This window comes from Pteropus alecto, unplaced genomic scaffold, assembly GCF_000325575.1.
Source record: "Pteropus alecto unplaced genomic scaffold, ASM32557v1 scaffold172, whole genome shotgun sequence".
NCBI lineage: Eukaryota > Metazoa > Chordata > Mammalia > Chiroptera > Pteropodidae > Pteropus > Pteropus alecto.
In genome coordinates this window covers 43397-57548 of record NW_006431924.1, presented here as the reverse complement: position 1 = coordinate 57548, position 14152 = coordinate 43397, and the positions used below count along the sequence as shown (strand labels likewise).

At 33.5% G+C, this 14152-nt stretch overlaps 1 protein-coding gene across 4 annotated transcripts in view; it reads right to left on the bottom strand.

Annotated features, from left to right (window-relative positions):
* Positions 1–14152, bottom strand: part of LOC102878964 (killer cell lectin-like receptor subfamily F member 2) — a 54948-nt gene that overhangs the window by 11823 nt on the left and 28973 nt on the right. The window contains exons 1-6 of one of the 4 annotated variants that reach the window (XM_015585496.2): positions 11528–12521; positions 8488–8599; positions 7491–7589; positions 6394–6525; positions 2195–2349; positions 1277–1389 (exon numbers count right to left, since the gene is read on the bottom strand). In XM_015585496.2, coding sequence (XP_015440982.1) covers positions 1277–1389; positions 2195–2349; positions 6394–6525; positions 7491–7589; positions 8488–8599 — 611 coding nt within the window. In that variant the 5' untranslated portion in view covers positions 11528–12521. Of the gene's footprint in view, positions 1–1276; positions 1390–2194; positions 2350–6393; positions 6526–7490; positions 7590–8487; positions 8600–10994; positions 11169–11527; positions 12522–14152 lie in introns of those variants that run through there. The other 3 variants (XM_015585497.2, XM_015585494.2, XM_015585495.2) reach the window with 3 other exon arrangements.

Here is a 14152-nt window from a genome sequence, read left to right as displayed (position 1 = left end):
TCTATTCTGTTCTTTTTGAGGGTTTCAATCTCCTTGTTATGCTCATCGAGGTATTTTTTCAATTTCTGAAATTGTTGATATGACTCGTTTCGGAACTCACTGCTTTTTTTCAGAAGTACCATCTTGAACTCTTTGTCATTTAAGTCGTATATCTCTATTTCTTTAAGCTTACTTTCTGGAGATTTTTCCCTTTCTTTCTGAGATGCCTTGTCATCTTGGTTGTTCATGGTGTTTAATGGACTATTTCTCTGTCTGGGCATTAATGGAAGTGTATTCTGCTCTGAGCTCTTATGTGAAATTGTTGATATGACTCGTTTCGGAACTCACTGCTTTTTTTCAGAAGTACCATCTTGAACTCTTTGTCATTTAAGTCGTATATTTCTATTTCTTTAAGCTTACTTTCTGGAGATTTTTCCCTTTCTTTCTGAGATGCCTTGTCATCTTGGTTGTTCATGGTGTTTAATGGACTATTTCTCTGTCTGGGCATTAATGGAAGTGTATTCTGCTCTGGTAGCTCTTATGCACAGATCCCACACTCAGACAGGCCGGTGTGCAGTTTGGGTGTTTTTGTTGAGTTTTAGGTGTTCAGCTTATTATTGTTTCAAGGGGAGAGATCTGGGGACATCTCTCAACTGTGCCATGTTTCTCCAAAAAAATTCTCACTCTTTTTGAATGCCACCACAAAGATCACAATTTTCAAGAAGTTTAATTAACTTTTGATGACCTCTGAAACCTTGACACTGTAAATAGAAAATTTCACCCTGAATCCTTAGATATTCTGCCTGTTTGGGGGGAATTAGCACATAATTCCCAAAGATTCAGCTCTCTCTACCCATATAATTTAAGCAGAAATGAATGAGATACATAAAAGTAGATACAGATATTGTTTATTAGGGTAAAAGAGTCAAATGGCAATTTGTTGCATTATTTATAACTTATGTCTTAGTATTTCTTTATAATTGAAGTCCTTCTACTAATCAAAATAAAGATTATTCTGTAAACGTTCCAGAAACATTTTAAAAGAATTTAAAATAAAGAATTTTATAGTTATACCTCTAGCATTATAGGTAAATGAAAAGAAAGCCCAAATATAAAAGTAAATAAGTTTAGAAGCTTTCATTTCTCTAAGAGAAATTTCCTATCCACACATTAATACCAGATTAAAGTCTTCAATTTATAGGAACAAATTGGACACCTAATTTCGAGAAGCCCCCAGTAGTAACTGGCTGCTGAGCTCTTATATTTTCCCAATGGTACTCAGATACCAAACACTCACAACTGTGGATTTAATGGGGTGCCATCCAACCAGGTCCATGTCTTTTGTGGATGTGTAATGTTTAAAGCAATCCAAAAGTAGATTCCATCTTGTATATTATTTTGTATGAAATCCTGTGAAAGGAGATCCAAAGGAAATTAACTGAGTTATACTTATTAAAATAGCCTCTTCTGACTTTTCTTCCTAGATTTTAAAAGGTTTTGAGATTTATCTTTCTAATCAGGAAAATCTTCAGAAGGCTAAAGAGGTTTTCTATATTTTTAGGCAAAGAAATAAATATAGAAAGATATTCAAAATGCATGACTCCTGCATACATTATGTAAAGGTATGTTCTGCTAAATGGAATTCATGAGGATGGTGATATAAACAGCAACTGGTGAAAGAGTGCAAACAAGATGTGAAGCAAAAACTAGGAAATAAGTCTTCCGAAAGAAACAGCAACTATACATGGACTGCTTTGTCTACCAAGGTGCAGTCTTGAAGAAAACTGGTGTCTGTAGTGATACTACACTCAAATGAAACTAAAGAGCCCCTGTCTTTCCTTCCAAGATACTACGTATATTGCCGGATATTGGTAATGCTTTTGATGAGTATCTCAAATAACTCCAAACAAGTAATGTGGAAGGATGGCATGGATATCCCAGCTTTGAAATTTACTTATAGTATAAAATAGGCAAGTGTATACAATCTGTCAAGTTCTGCAGATTCCTCTTATGGAAATGGGGAAATACTGTCTGTGTCATAAGATTATAGTGAGTAATAAATTATATAATATTTGTAACGTGCCTACTACAGTGCCTGCCATATGGCAGGAATTCAATAAATGGAAGTAATTATTAGTACTATTCATTGATTATAAAATGTATCTATTTTTCCCAGTTTTGAAAGGGCTACTTTTCATAGCAAATTAGCTCTTACCAGTTCAGCCTTGTCTTGGATCATCAAGAGATGTGATTTCATTATTGAACAGAATTTTTGGGTATCGATCCATGATTCAAAATTTTTAAAAAATTTATAACATTTCCCTTTCTCCTGTACCCAATCATTAGGGCATAAGTTTAGTCTAGGGTTTGCTGAAATGGAAAAAAATGGAAGAAATACAAATGAGAACAAGGTTTGAATATCAAAAATAATTTTGCATTAATTTTATAAACTGTTTTCTTAAAAGTTAAAGATTTTACCCCACTTTTAAGAAATGAGCTCCCCTTCCACTGATAAACAGTCTTTAGAAGAGGTAAATGCAAGAAATAATAATAGTTATTATTTATTAAAAATTACCTACTACGTCAAGTAATTTTCTGAATTCGTTATGCACATGAGTATATGAAATATTTTTCCTTATAAAAAATTTATGAGATCCATAAAATGATTAACTCCATGTTCTTCTCTTTGTAAATAAACATACTAAAGTTAAGGTTAAGTAAAGTATAAACTGAGAAACTAAAGTAAAAGTTAAGTGACTTACTCAAGGTCATGTAACTAATAAGTGGGGCAATGGAAAATTTAAAGTAAACAGAGAGTCCAAAAGCCATCAAGAAAAAACTGTACTGGAAAAATAAAATGTCATTTTCAGAGTCCCTTTTAGATTCAGAAACGTATTTTATAACACACTCTATCAGTAACTTTGTAAAACAACTGTTCAACATGTCCCCAGTATCTAAATGCCTCAATAACCACCAGACTTATTTTCATAAAAAGAAAAACTTGAAGTATGTATTAAAATAAACCTATAATAAAAAAATGGGTACATGCAGGTTTCAAATGAACTAATTTTTCAAATATTTTAAGCTAAATAGTAGGTACATAAGTATTGATTGCATTCTACTTAAGTTTTTGTGTATCTTAAATATTGCATATTATTTTTAAAATATCCATAAATTTGTGTACAAACTTGTCTGATCTGCTTATGTTAAATGAGATGAATGTAAAAATATAAACTACAAAATGCTCTATATGAAAGTTAATTATTACCATTAGCATCTATGGGTGCTCTGAGGGAGAGAATATGATGAATCTCATCATTTGGGGGAAAATATCACATAATAAGTTTCTGTTTTGAATCAGCAAAGTATTCTGATTCTTTACAACTCTCTTCTCAGGGCATTTTATTTTGTAAGTAATAACAACAAAGTGGTCATTGAAATAGCATATTAATAAACTAAATTTTATCTTTATTGACCAGGAAAACTAATTCAACAATACACCTGAGACCAAAGTTGGAGACAAATTTTAGTTTTACTGAAATTTAGTATCATAAATTATTAACAGAAATAAATAACTAGGTTCCCATGAATATCCAGAGGTTTACTATGATATGCCCTTTGCTATGGTAGCATTTAGCCTCTGAAATAAATTATTTACTTCGCTCTTCTTTTTATTTGATTAAAAGTCACATACCACAGCAATAACAAAGCCCAGGCTCTGTCAGTACAGTAAAATGGAAAAAAATTAATCTATTGAAAATTATAGTTATTTAGAGTGTGGAGAACTATTATTGATATGCCAAAGATAAGACAGAGATAGTCAACAAATAATTCTTGAGTATCATAATGCTGGGACTCACATAGAAAGAAGGCCTCCAAGTGGTTGAGAAAAGCCTAGAAGAGTGCATGTGTGGGGAATCTAGAAATGGGTTTAAAAATGAAGGACTTTGTTGACTTATTAAAAGAGATGTGATATGAAGACTAAAGACTAAGGCAAAAGGGAGATCATAAACACGCATATTAGTTATATTTTAATATTGTATTCTATCACTCTTATGACCATCAATATTTCATTACAATACATTTATTAATTGTCGAAACTTAACGTAAGGACTAGAAATATATTTTAGTATAATTCTTTGTATTTAAACTGTGCAAAAGTTTATAGTTTGGAGTAGGTTTTTACTAAAAAATTAGTTGTAACTTGTGAGAAAAGATTAACTTTTTAACTCTACAATCAGCATTTATAAATAAGAAAATATAGGCACTCTAATTTTATGATGAACAGTTTACAGAATAAAAAACACAAATATTCAATGCATGTGATTTTATGTTTAATTTCCCTATTACATAAGAAATTCAACTAAAAACAATGATATGTTTGTTTATCAATTATATTAACATGTATAATCTGAACTGTGTGTGTGTGTGTGTGTGTGTGTGTGTGTGTGTATTAAAAGGGTTCATTGGATAAGAAGTTGCAATGGAGTAATAAGCATTTGAAGGAGATGGATTAGATCAGCCTGAAGAAAAGTTCAAAGTTGAGAGAGTCTGCTGCTTTTTATTACTTTACAGAAGTTTGTTTTGCTGGAGTCTAGAGTACAAAGAAGAGTACTGTGTTGTGAGAAATGAGACTGCTATTGTAGAAAATCAAGACTCAGAGGATGTTGTGGAAATGTTAAAGTGCTTAGATTTTATTCTAAGGACTGTAGAAAGTCATTGCAGAGTTTTAAGCACAGGAAAGCCCTGGCCAGCGATCTGTATTTCAGAATGATTCTGATGGCTGCAGCATGGAGAATGAATAGAGATCTACAGAACGTTAGTAGGTTAGAAACACCCTTCTTTGTGAGACATACTGATCTCCAAATGCCGTACAATTCAATCTGTTGACATTATAAATTTTAAAGAATAATCTAAAACACTTTAATTGCTTATTGTAACAAATAATAATTATAAAAACAGCAATCACTATCGTATAGAAGTGTTACCAAATAGATAAAAATAGATACTACAAAATGCTAGTATAATGTCCTTTGGTAGTAAAGTAGAAGGCAACCATATCAACTAAGCTACTGTAGGCAAATGCACCTCAGTTTTCCACCAAATCATCTCCAACTCTAAAGAACAAGGAACTTGTTCCTTAAGTTCCTACACACAGTTTCCTGAAAAATTGATTTCATCTTAAATTTTCATGCAGTTATTACATTCTAACTGTTAATGTACTTGTGAGTTTGATTTAGTATGCTACTATCTGGATTACTTTTCATCAAATAAAATAAATATTCCAGAAATATGACTCCACTGCTATCAAATAATTATTATCATGTCATCCTTAACTTACACTTCACCTCCTGTCCACATCTTACCTTTAGAGATATAATGCCTCATGCAAGAGCTACTCTAAAGCTCTGTTAAGAAAGATTTTATCAGTTTAAACCACATGTGGTAGTGCTATTTGACTCTATCTTTACTATCGCTAACACTGACCATGAGATTCTTAAAACAAGGACTTTTTCTTAAATTCTTTGCCATCTCATCAGCAGATCAAGTATTTTGTATACGCTTAATAAGTATATGAAGTCAAATAAATAAATTAAGAAATTGAAAAATGAAAAGAGATAGTCAGTGATGTGTTTGTTACCTAGCAAGGGAATTACAACACTTAAAGTAGCGGCAAGTTGGCTGATAGAGACTGGTATGTGAGAAGAGTTTTAGCACCAGTAAGATGAGCAAGTTGAGAGTAAGTATCTTCTAAGCAGTGAACCTGAACAGATTAACAAGAAGCAGAAATGAAGGTAAAAAAGTGAAAATAAGAAAATCATCTTCAAAATACTGAAGGAGGTCTAAATACGCCAGCCCAAGATATTCCCTTTCGGTATAAGGGTTATTTTAAGCTGAAGACATCTGAGATTCAGCAGATGCTCCTCTGAGCTCCCCTTACTTGACTAAAATTAGAAACTTCTGAGGAATGAGGCTGCTATAAATTTCCTCTTTTGTGTGGTTTATTTCTCCGGGAAAAAGACTCACCCTAAATGCCTTCTCTGGGGAAATTTTATGGCCACGAAGAGGGAAAGACTACAGCAAGTGCATAAACAGACGCTACAAAAAATTTTCTTTCTTGTTTTTCTCCTTAAAAAAAAAAACCACTTGTCTTTTTTAATGAAGTATGTTTTCCCACAGAAGTAATTTATTCAACCTCCCTTTTCCCTGCTAAGTTAGATGTATAAGCCTTTAACTGTAACCATTTTGAGCTAGCTACTTCTTTTGTTAGCTCTCTAGTGCATACAAGTAAATGTTTTTCTCCTGTTAATTGTGCTTTTGTCAGTTTAATTCACAGGCTCTCAGGTACTAAACTTAAGGATGTAGAGAAAAAAGTTTTTCTCTCCTACAATACAATGCAATAAAACCACTTACTTGCGAAGTTTGTATTTCCCAGCTGTTTCCTGGGAGGAATATTCATACAATCGCAATCTTTGGTTCCATTCTCACTACCAAGCATCTTCATACTGTAGTTATCACTGAAAGAATGTATTCTTAGGTGACACACTGAGAAATAAAGAAAAGTAGTAACACTAATTAGATTTCTACAAATATAAGACTGTGCCTTTTAAATATCCATTAAAATGAAACTGCAAGTGAATGCACAACCTGCTGGTTGAGAGGAAGTCTATTTACAGCATTCCAACCCTCTAATTTGACAAAGGATGAATAAACTTATAGACAGGAGATTTCCACTTGTAAAAAGTAGAAACAAACAATAAAAACAAATTATTTAAATAAATTTAAAATATATTTAAATTTGCATCTGTTTAATATGATAGGTTAGAATTCTGTGTGATCTTGAACTAATTATGAAGACTGTTTCTCATTTTTTTCATATATAAAATGGGGAAATGTTTAACAAACTTAGAGTTGTAAGGCTAAAGATAATGTATATAAAATGTTTAGACAAACTTCTAACATGTAGGTCACAACAAATAGAAACAATGACAGACATAGTTATCTATGGCTATTATTGAAGTAGAGCTCATTTTAGAAATAGATCTTAAATTTAACTGAGCCTTAAATTTTCAAGCAGCTCATAAATTTTGTCTAAACTTCAAAATATCAAGTCACTTATAAAGTCAAAAAGTTTTATTTAAAGGGACAATCAGTTTTTATAAAATTAAGCGCTTTCACCAAAATACGAAACTTCACTTGATAGAATTGTGACTGCCAAGCCCATGCCATTTACCAATTAATTAAAATTATAAACAAAATAGAGTTTGTAAATTAATGAGCTTATTGCATTTTCTCTACTGGGGAAAACTACTAATTATTAATGAAATCATTAACTGTGTCATTAATGAAATCATTAACTGTGTTATTTAATGCCAATGTAATAAAATGATGAAAGAGAACATCAGGCAAATGTGAAAAATGATTCTGAAAAAAGTGAGAGAAATAAAAGTAAACTCCAAAAGAAATATGTTAATTTCTATAGTTGAAAATACACCTTTCGATCTACTCACCCCAAAGAGTTAGTCCTATCACTGTAGCAACAAGTATAACCAGTGCAATGCTGGTCAGTCTCAGAGCAGTCAGATGCCACTTTGGACATTCAGGGTAATCTGTAATGATTAATTTTTCTTTCTGAAACATTTCAACATTTAAAATGACCTTGAACATGTGTCATAGGAATGTAAATTCTGAGGATAAACATTGTGGTAGGTTGGAGAAGAAATCTACCATCTCTGTTTAAATTATCTTGACATGAACACATATTTAATTATCATTAAAGAATCAGATTTATCAATTCTAAATAAAAGGTCAATATGCTTTATTTACTATTTATTTAAATATCTTTCTTATGTTAACACTTCTGTTCCAAAACAATCAAATGGGAAGATATTAATTGATTAACTGGCTAGTCAAAACATTTCCATAAAAATTTGTCATTTGCCTTTATTTACATTTTGACTGAATTACACAGATAATATTCATGGGATTGAGGACAGGAAGGTAAAATGTAAGTGGCACCAAAATAATGGTATAATAATAAAAATAAGTGTCTAGTGGAGAAACATAAGGAAGATCAGGTAGTCTAGCTATCTTCCCAAATGTTGTTTGAAATAGAAATTGTATATTTATATCAATTCATGAAACAAAACTCAGATGCTGATCTTTATAATTATATACTTTGCTTCAATAAAACAAGCATTATAACACCTTCACAATTTTCAACCCAAGTCATATCAAATCTGATCCATTACATTCCATTGAACAGTATTTAGAAAACTGTATGCTAGGAACTAGGCTGGATGTGAGAGTTACAGAGACAGGAAACCATACAATCTGGTGCAGAGACATCTATGTAAACATATTATTTCAAGATAAGATAACAAATTTTCTGAAAAATAGACTCTAGTTTACATTCTTAAAAGTTCTCATTAAAACCTGGGATTAAAAAACCCACAGAAAATCCTAGCTATATAATTTGTGGTCTAATGGAGAGTTATAGATTCCTACCTTTGCGTGCCCACTTGTGTTGGCAATGATGGGGATGTTTTGGTGGCTTCTGCATCATCGATCTCTCTGGATTTTGCACTGGACCAAACATCCTATAAACAGAATAATCCATCTGAATTAGATGGAAAGAGAGACATTACCAGATCAAAAGCTGAGTCCCTGTGTAAGAACTGTGGCACTGTATATGTGTTCATGAGAGATTTGATCTGTGGTTTTACCTTCTTTTAATGTCTTTATCAGCTTTCAGTGTTATAGTAATGCTGGCTTCATAGAATGAGTTACATTGTGTGAGTTTTGTGTATTTCCAGGAATTTGTTCATTTTATCTATCAAACTTGTGGATATAAAGTTATCTGTGGTATTCTTATGTTATCTTTTTAATGCCATAAATTCTCTTACTTCTGATATTGGTACTTTCTCTCTTTTCTCTTTTTTCTTAGCCTGACTAGAGCTTGATAAAGCTTATTGATATTTTCAATAAAGCTTATTTAAACAAATCAGGTGCTTTCTATTCATTTCTGCTCATTATTTGTGCAGTGTTCCCTGAGGCTCTTTTGTACATATAGGAATCTCGGCTTGTTAAGAATATTCTTCAGTGACTCAGCCAATCATGTGAAGGGTGTTTTGTTTGGGAGTTTTGTTTTGTTTGTTTGTTTGTTCGTTGGTTTTGCGAGGTCCAAAGATTGTGATCGCCACCAAACATCTGAAGCATACGGTTATTCTTTTCCACAACAAAAAAGTTAGGAGAAGAATAACCGTATGCTTCAGATGGAAATGGAAAAAGGAGAAGAAAATGGAAATGTGAAAATAAAAATAAATTAAAATCACTTTAAAATAATAGCGAAATGCTTTTTCATTTTTCACACAAACCATCAAATGTTTACACCTTTGGATTGACATATAGAAGCATAATAACGATGTTTTTGCATATTAGACAGTTATTTCTATCTTTGAAATCTATTTTTGAAGAAAAACTAAAGCAATTACAGAAGGAGTGAATGTGGAATAAGAGAAATTAAACATGTCTTTTCTAAAATAAAGAAGACTGGGAAAAAAGATTGAGGAGACATATTTGGAAAAAGAGTAATCTCATAAACTTACTAAAAACATCTGCTACCTATTTTTTTTCGATGAATACAAATTTACAACACACAGAAAGAATGACTGTTTTTAATTATTGGCTTACAGTGAGGAAAGATATAGGATGATACATAAATCTATGCACTTCTTTTTACTTAATTGAAAATGTTTATCCAAATGTTGACATATTTTGTAGCAATTTGTAGTTTTAAGGAAAAAAAAACTGCATTTATAAGTCTCAAGTCAGAACAAGCAATTGAACTATTAATTATTTTTTCCTGAGCAAACAAGTACAAATTATCTTAGTTGTGTTCTCTGATCATTATCTTCTGCATGATAATTATGTGGTCATTTTTGAAACAATACTAATTCTGAATGAAAGAATCAATTTCTGGAGTATCTGAGAAAGGAAAAACTAGTCAGAGATTAAGTACAATTTCTGTGAAAAGGAAAGATAACATCTTCTGTAACCTAATTTTATTTCTACCTGATGATCAGAGAAAAGCAGAGCTTAGCCACAAGGTATAGAAACTTTAGTCACTGCAACTGACCATACGTTGTGAAAACTTCCTCTGTGTGTGTGTGTGTGTGTGTGTGTGTGTGTGTGTGTGTTGATAAAAAGTTAACACGATTGAAAATAAACCATGAGCTAATAGAACTAAAACATTTTTAGGGTTGTGCCTCATAATCACGTGCAAGAACAAAAGAGGAAAAATAAAACTTTAAGATTTCCACATAAGAAAATACAGCTTTTCATTCAAACAAATACCTATAATATTTAATCAGTGTCTATCATGTGCCAGGCATTAATCTTGAGCACTAAAACTACAAGATGAAAAAAACTGAGTTCTCATTTTAAAAGAATTAGCATATTAAATTGACAGAGAGATAGGCTAAAAATAAACACCTCCCAAAATGAGAGTGCCTGAGTGGTGGCATGAGTTAAACATGATTGGAACATGAAGGAGTATTCCTAAATCTGATGTAGGGAATCAGGAAGAGATTACAGAGGAAATGCTGTGGCAGAAACAAATTGTTTAAAGAATGTGCCAAACAACAACAAAAAGTTAGTAAATCATTTTCAATGTAAATAATATTAAAATATAAAGTTCGTAAGAATAAATCTGAAAATAAAAATGCATGTGCCAGAATGAAAGAAGGAAAAATAATAAAAGTTTAATGCTGTGGTAAGCAGAATAATGTCCCCTCTCCCCTCATTGTGTCCACACCCTAATTCCTGGAACCTGTGAATATATTCTCTTCTGCAGTAAAAGGGAATTTGCAGATGTGATTAAAGTTAAGGGTCTTGAGATAAGAGATTATCATAGATCAACTAGGTGGGCCTAATCTAATCATTTGAGTCCTTGACAGTAGGTGAGGATAACAGAAGAGATGGAATATAAAAATAATTCAAAAAATCCAACCCACCGTTTCTGGTATTGAAAATGGAGAAAGGGAACAGTAAACCCAGGAACGCAGCAACTTCTAAAAGCTGGAAATGGGCGTGGTTCCATAGTGTAGCGGTTAGCACGCCTGCTTTACATGCAGGTACTGGGTTCGCACCCTAGTGGAGCCACAGTCCATGGTCTACAGCCATGCCACCCTGAACAAACCTGATGTCTGATCACAGAAGCTAAGGAGGGTCGGGCCTGGTTATTACTTGGATAGAAGACCACCTAGGAAGACCAAGTATTATAGGCACAAATAATAAATAAAAATAAAAGCTGGAATGGCCCTCAACTCATAGAAAGTAAGAAAAGAGAGACCTGCTCACCAAAATGGTGGCATAGGAGATGCCAGACTCAGTCCTCCCACAAAAATCAACAATTAGCTCTCTACTAACAAAAAACAGTTCTGGGAGAGATTTAGAGTTCACTTAAGAAACTTCAGTAACACTGTGGGTGAAAAAAAACAAGAGAATGACTCCATAAAAAGGGAAGGAGGACCCCCACAGCACTCACCAAGGACTATGTAGTTGTCAGTGCCGTGCACCTCAGCAGTCTGATGAGGTGTTCTACCAAACATTTAAATTGCATCATCCTATTCTCCAGGCCAGCATTACTCAGCACCAAGAGGGAACTCCCCGGCTAGAAAGAGTTCTCCTTGCTGGGAAACAGAGTGGAGCGAGCAACCTCCTTTGGTTTCACCTCAGCAGAGACCAGCTGAAGCTGTTCAGATGGCTAGGAACAAGGAAGAAAGGGGGCGGGGGTGCATGCTACTAGTATCCCACACAACAGAAGTGACTGTATTTCCCAGCGATCTTCTCTGCAGAGAATTCCAGCAGCTTTCACCACTGAACGGAACAAAGGTCAGTTCAGCCACTGCAGACTCACTAATTTTCATCCCACAGGTATTTGTGATCACAAGTGGAGCTTTCCAAGTGCCTCCCAGCTCTGGCTCCTGGCTCCCTTTTCTCCTCTCTGACCCTGCTAGACCTCAGGACCAAAACTGACACAGGAAGCCAGCCCAGGCCTCTGTGGCTGCCTGAGGGCAAAACACCAGCCCAGACCTCCACGGCTGTCTCTCACCAATGTGAGTGCACTTGGAACTAACCCCTCCAGCTGTGCACGTGAATACTACTAGTCCAACTTCCATCACTGGCTCCCATAGGTGTGGCAAGATCCTACAGCCATGTCAATGCATGTAAATGCTCACAGCAAAGCTGTTTGTGGGCCCTGATCTGACTCTGACTCCTGTCACTGTCCTGCACCCCAGAGCTCAACAGCAGCTAAACTCTCCAGCTGTATACTTGCATTCCCCCAGCCTGAATTTCAACACCATCCTCCACCACTGCGCACCAAGGTGAGACCCAGTAGTGCATGCCAAGGCATCCGCAACTGTCAGGATACTCCCACCACTATGTACGTGTCTGCAACTGGCCCTGTCACTGCACAGGCACCTGCAGATGGCCCCTGCAGCCAAGTGTGTATACACCGCTGGCTATTGTCACAGTTGCTGCTTGCCCTGGTTCCTATTTACTAGACCTGGAGACGCCGTTGAGGACCCCCACAGCACTCACCAAGGACTATGTAGTTATCAGTGCCATGCACCTCAGCAGTCCGATGAGGTGTTCTACCAAACATTTAAAGAAGAGTTGATACCAATTCTTCTCAAACTATTCCAAAAAATTGAAGAAGGAATACTCCAAACTCATTTTATGAGGCCAGAATTATCTGGATATCAAAGCCATTTAAGGACACTACAAGAAAAGAAAACTACAAGCCAAATTTCTGGTGAATATAGATGTAAAATCAGAAAATATGTTTGCAACATTCACAATGGACAATGGACTAGCATCCAAATATGTTTTTTTAAAAAAAACACCAATAAGAAATAGGATATAGACTACCCACAAGCAAAAATGGAGAAAAAAATTTGAAAATGTTTTCACAATGAGAGGTTATCCAAATAACTAGTACATATGAAAAGGTGATCATTGTCAGTCATAATCAGAAAAAAATGTGAACTTCAACTACCAAGAAATGTAAGTATATAGCCTTTAAATTGACAAAATTTAGCATGTTCTGACATTATCAAATATCAGAGATTGTGAAGCAATAGCAACAATAATCTAGCATGGGTGGAAATGTACAACCATTTTAAACAACAGTTTCATATTATCTAACAAAATAGAAAATAAGCATTCCCAAGGAGTAAGAAATTCTATCCTTAGATCTTTTTCCTAGAGAAACTAGTGAAGAACTTGTGATTATATTCACTAAGATATATGTAAAGAATGTTCATTGTAGCTATTTTCGTTAAAACCCCAAACAACAGGAAATACTGCAATTGTTCATCCAATGAAAATTAATTTAATTACTACTATAGTAATTAAAATTAATAATTTATGTAGCTACACCTGACAACAAAATTGAATCTCATAAACACAATATTGTGTGAAAGAAGAAAGTCATTATATATATACATATTCTGAATTTTATTATAATTTCCCTGACTTGTTTTTCTTGCACATTTTTATATTTTGACTGCGTATTATTCAAAATTTTGTTTTTAACTTTATAAATTTAACTATATATTCATAACACTGGTAAATGTGGGATGAGGCACAGTTAATACAAAGGCACAGAATGGAAAAAATAAAGTATATACCTAATCATATGTAATTATTTTAGCAATTTCCAAATCTAATTTTTTTTTTTTTTAAATAAGTCATCTTAATATGTACTGGAAGTCTTCAATATACAAGCTTAATTAGTATTGGAAAAAGGCCACTGATATAAACTGACCTAAAAGAAGGACCAACATTTCATAATAGGTGGTGGGGAAAGGGAGTTAAGTAAGCTTTACTATAAAAAAAATAAAGCAAAACATTTTTGAAAATAAATGTATCATATACTTTAAAAAATTAAGCTACAATTGTGTGTTTTGCAGTAATTCTGAGAGTTGAGATTTTTGGAGAGTCATTACTTTTTAACAAAATTTTATAATAGAAAAAAGCACAATTTTACTTTGGTTTTTGTAAACTGATCATATAACATGTCATTTAAAAAAATTAATAGTTTCCATATTTTAGTTTTACCGAATGTCTCGTAATACTTCGTTTTTCAATTCATTCTCTCCTATGA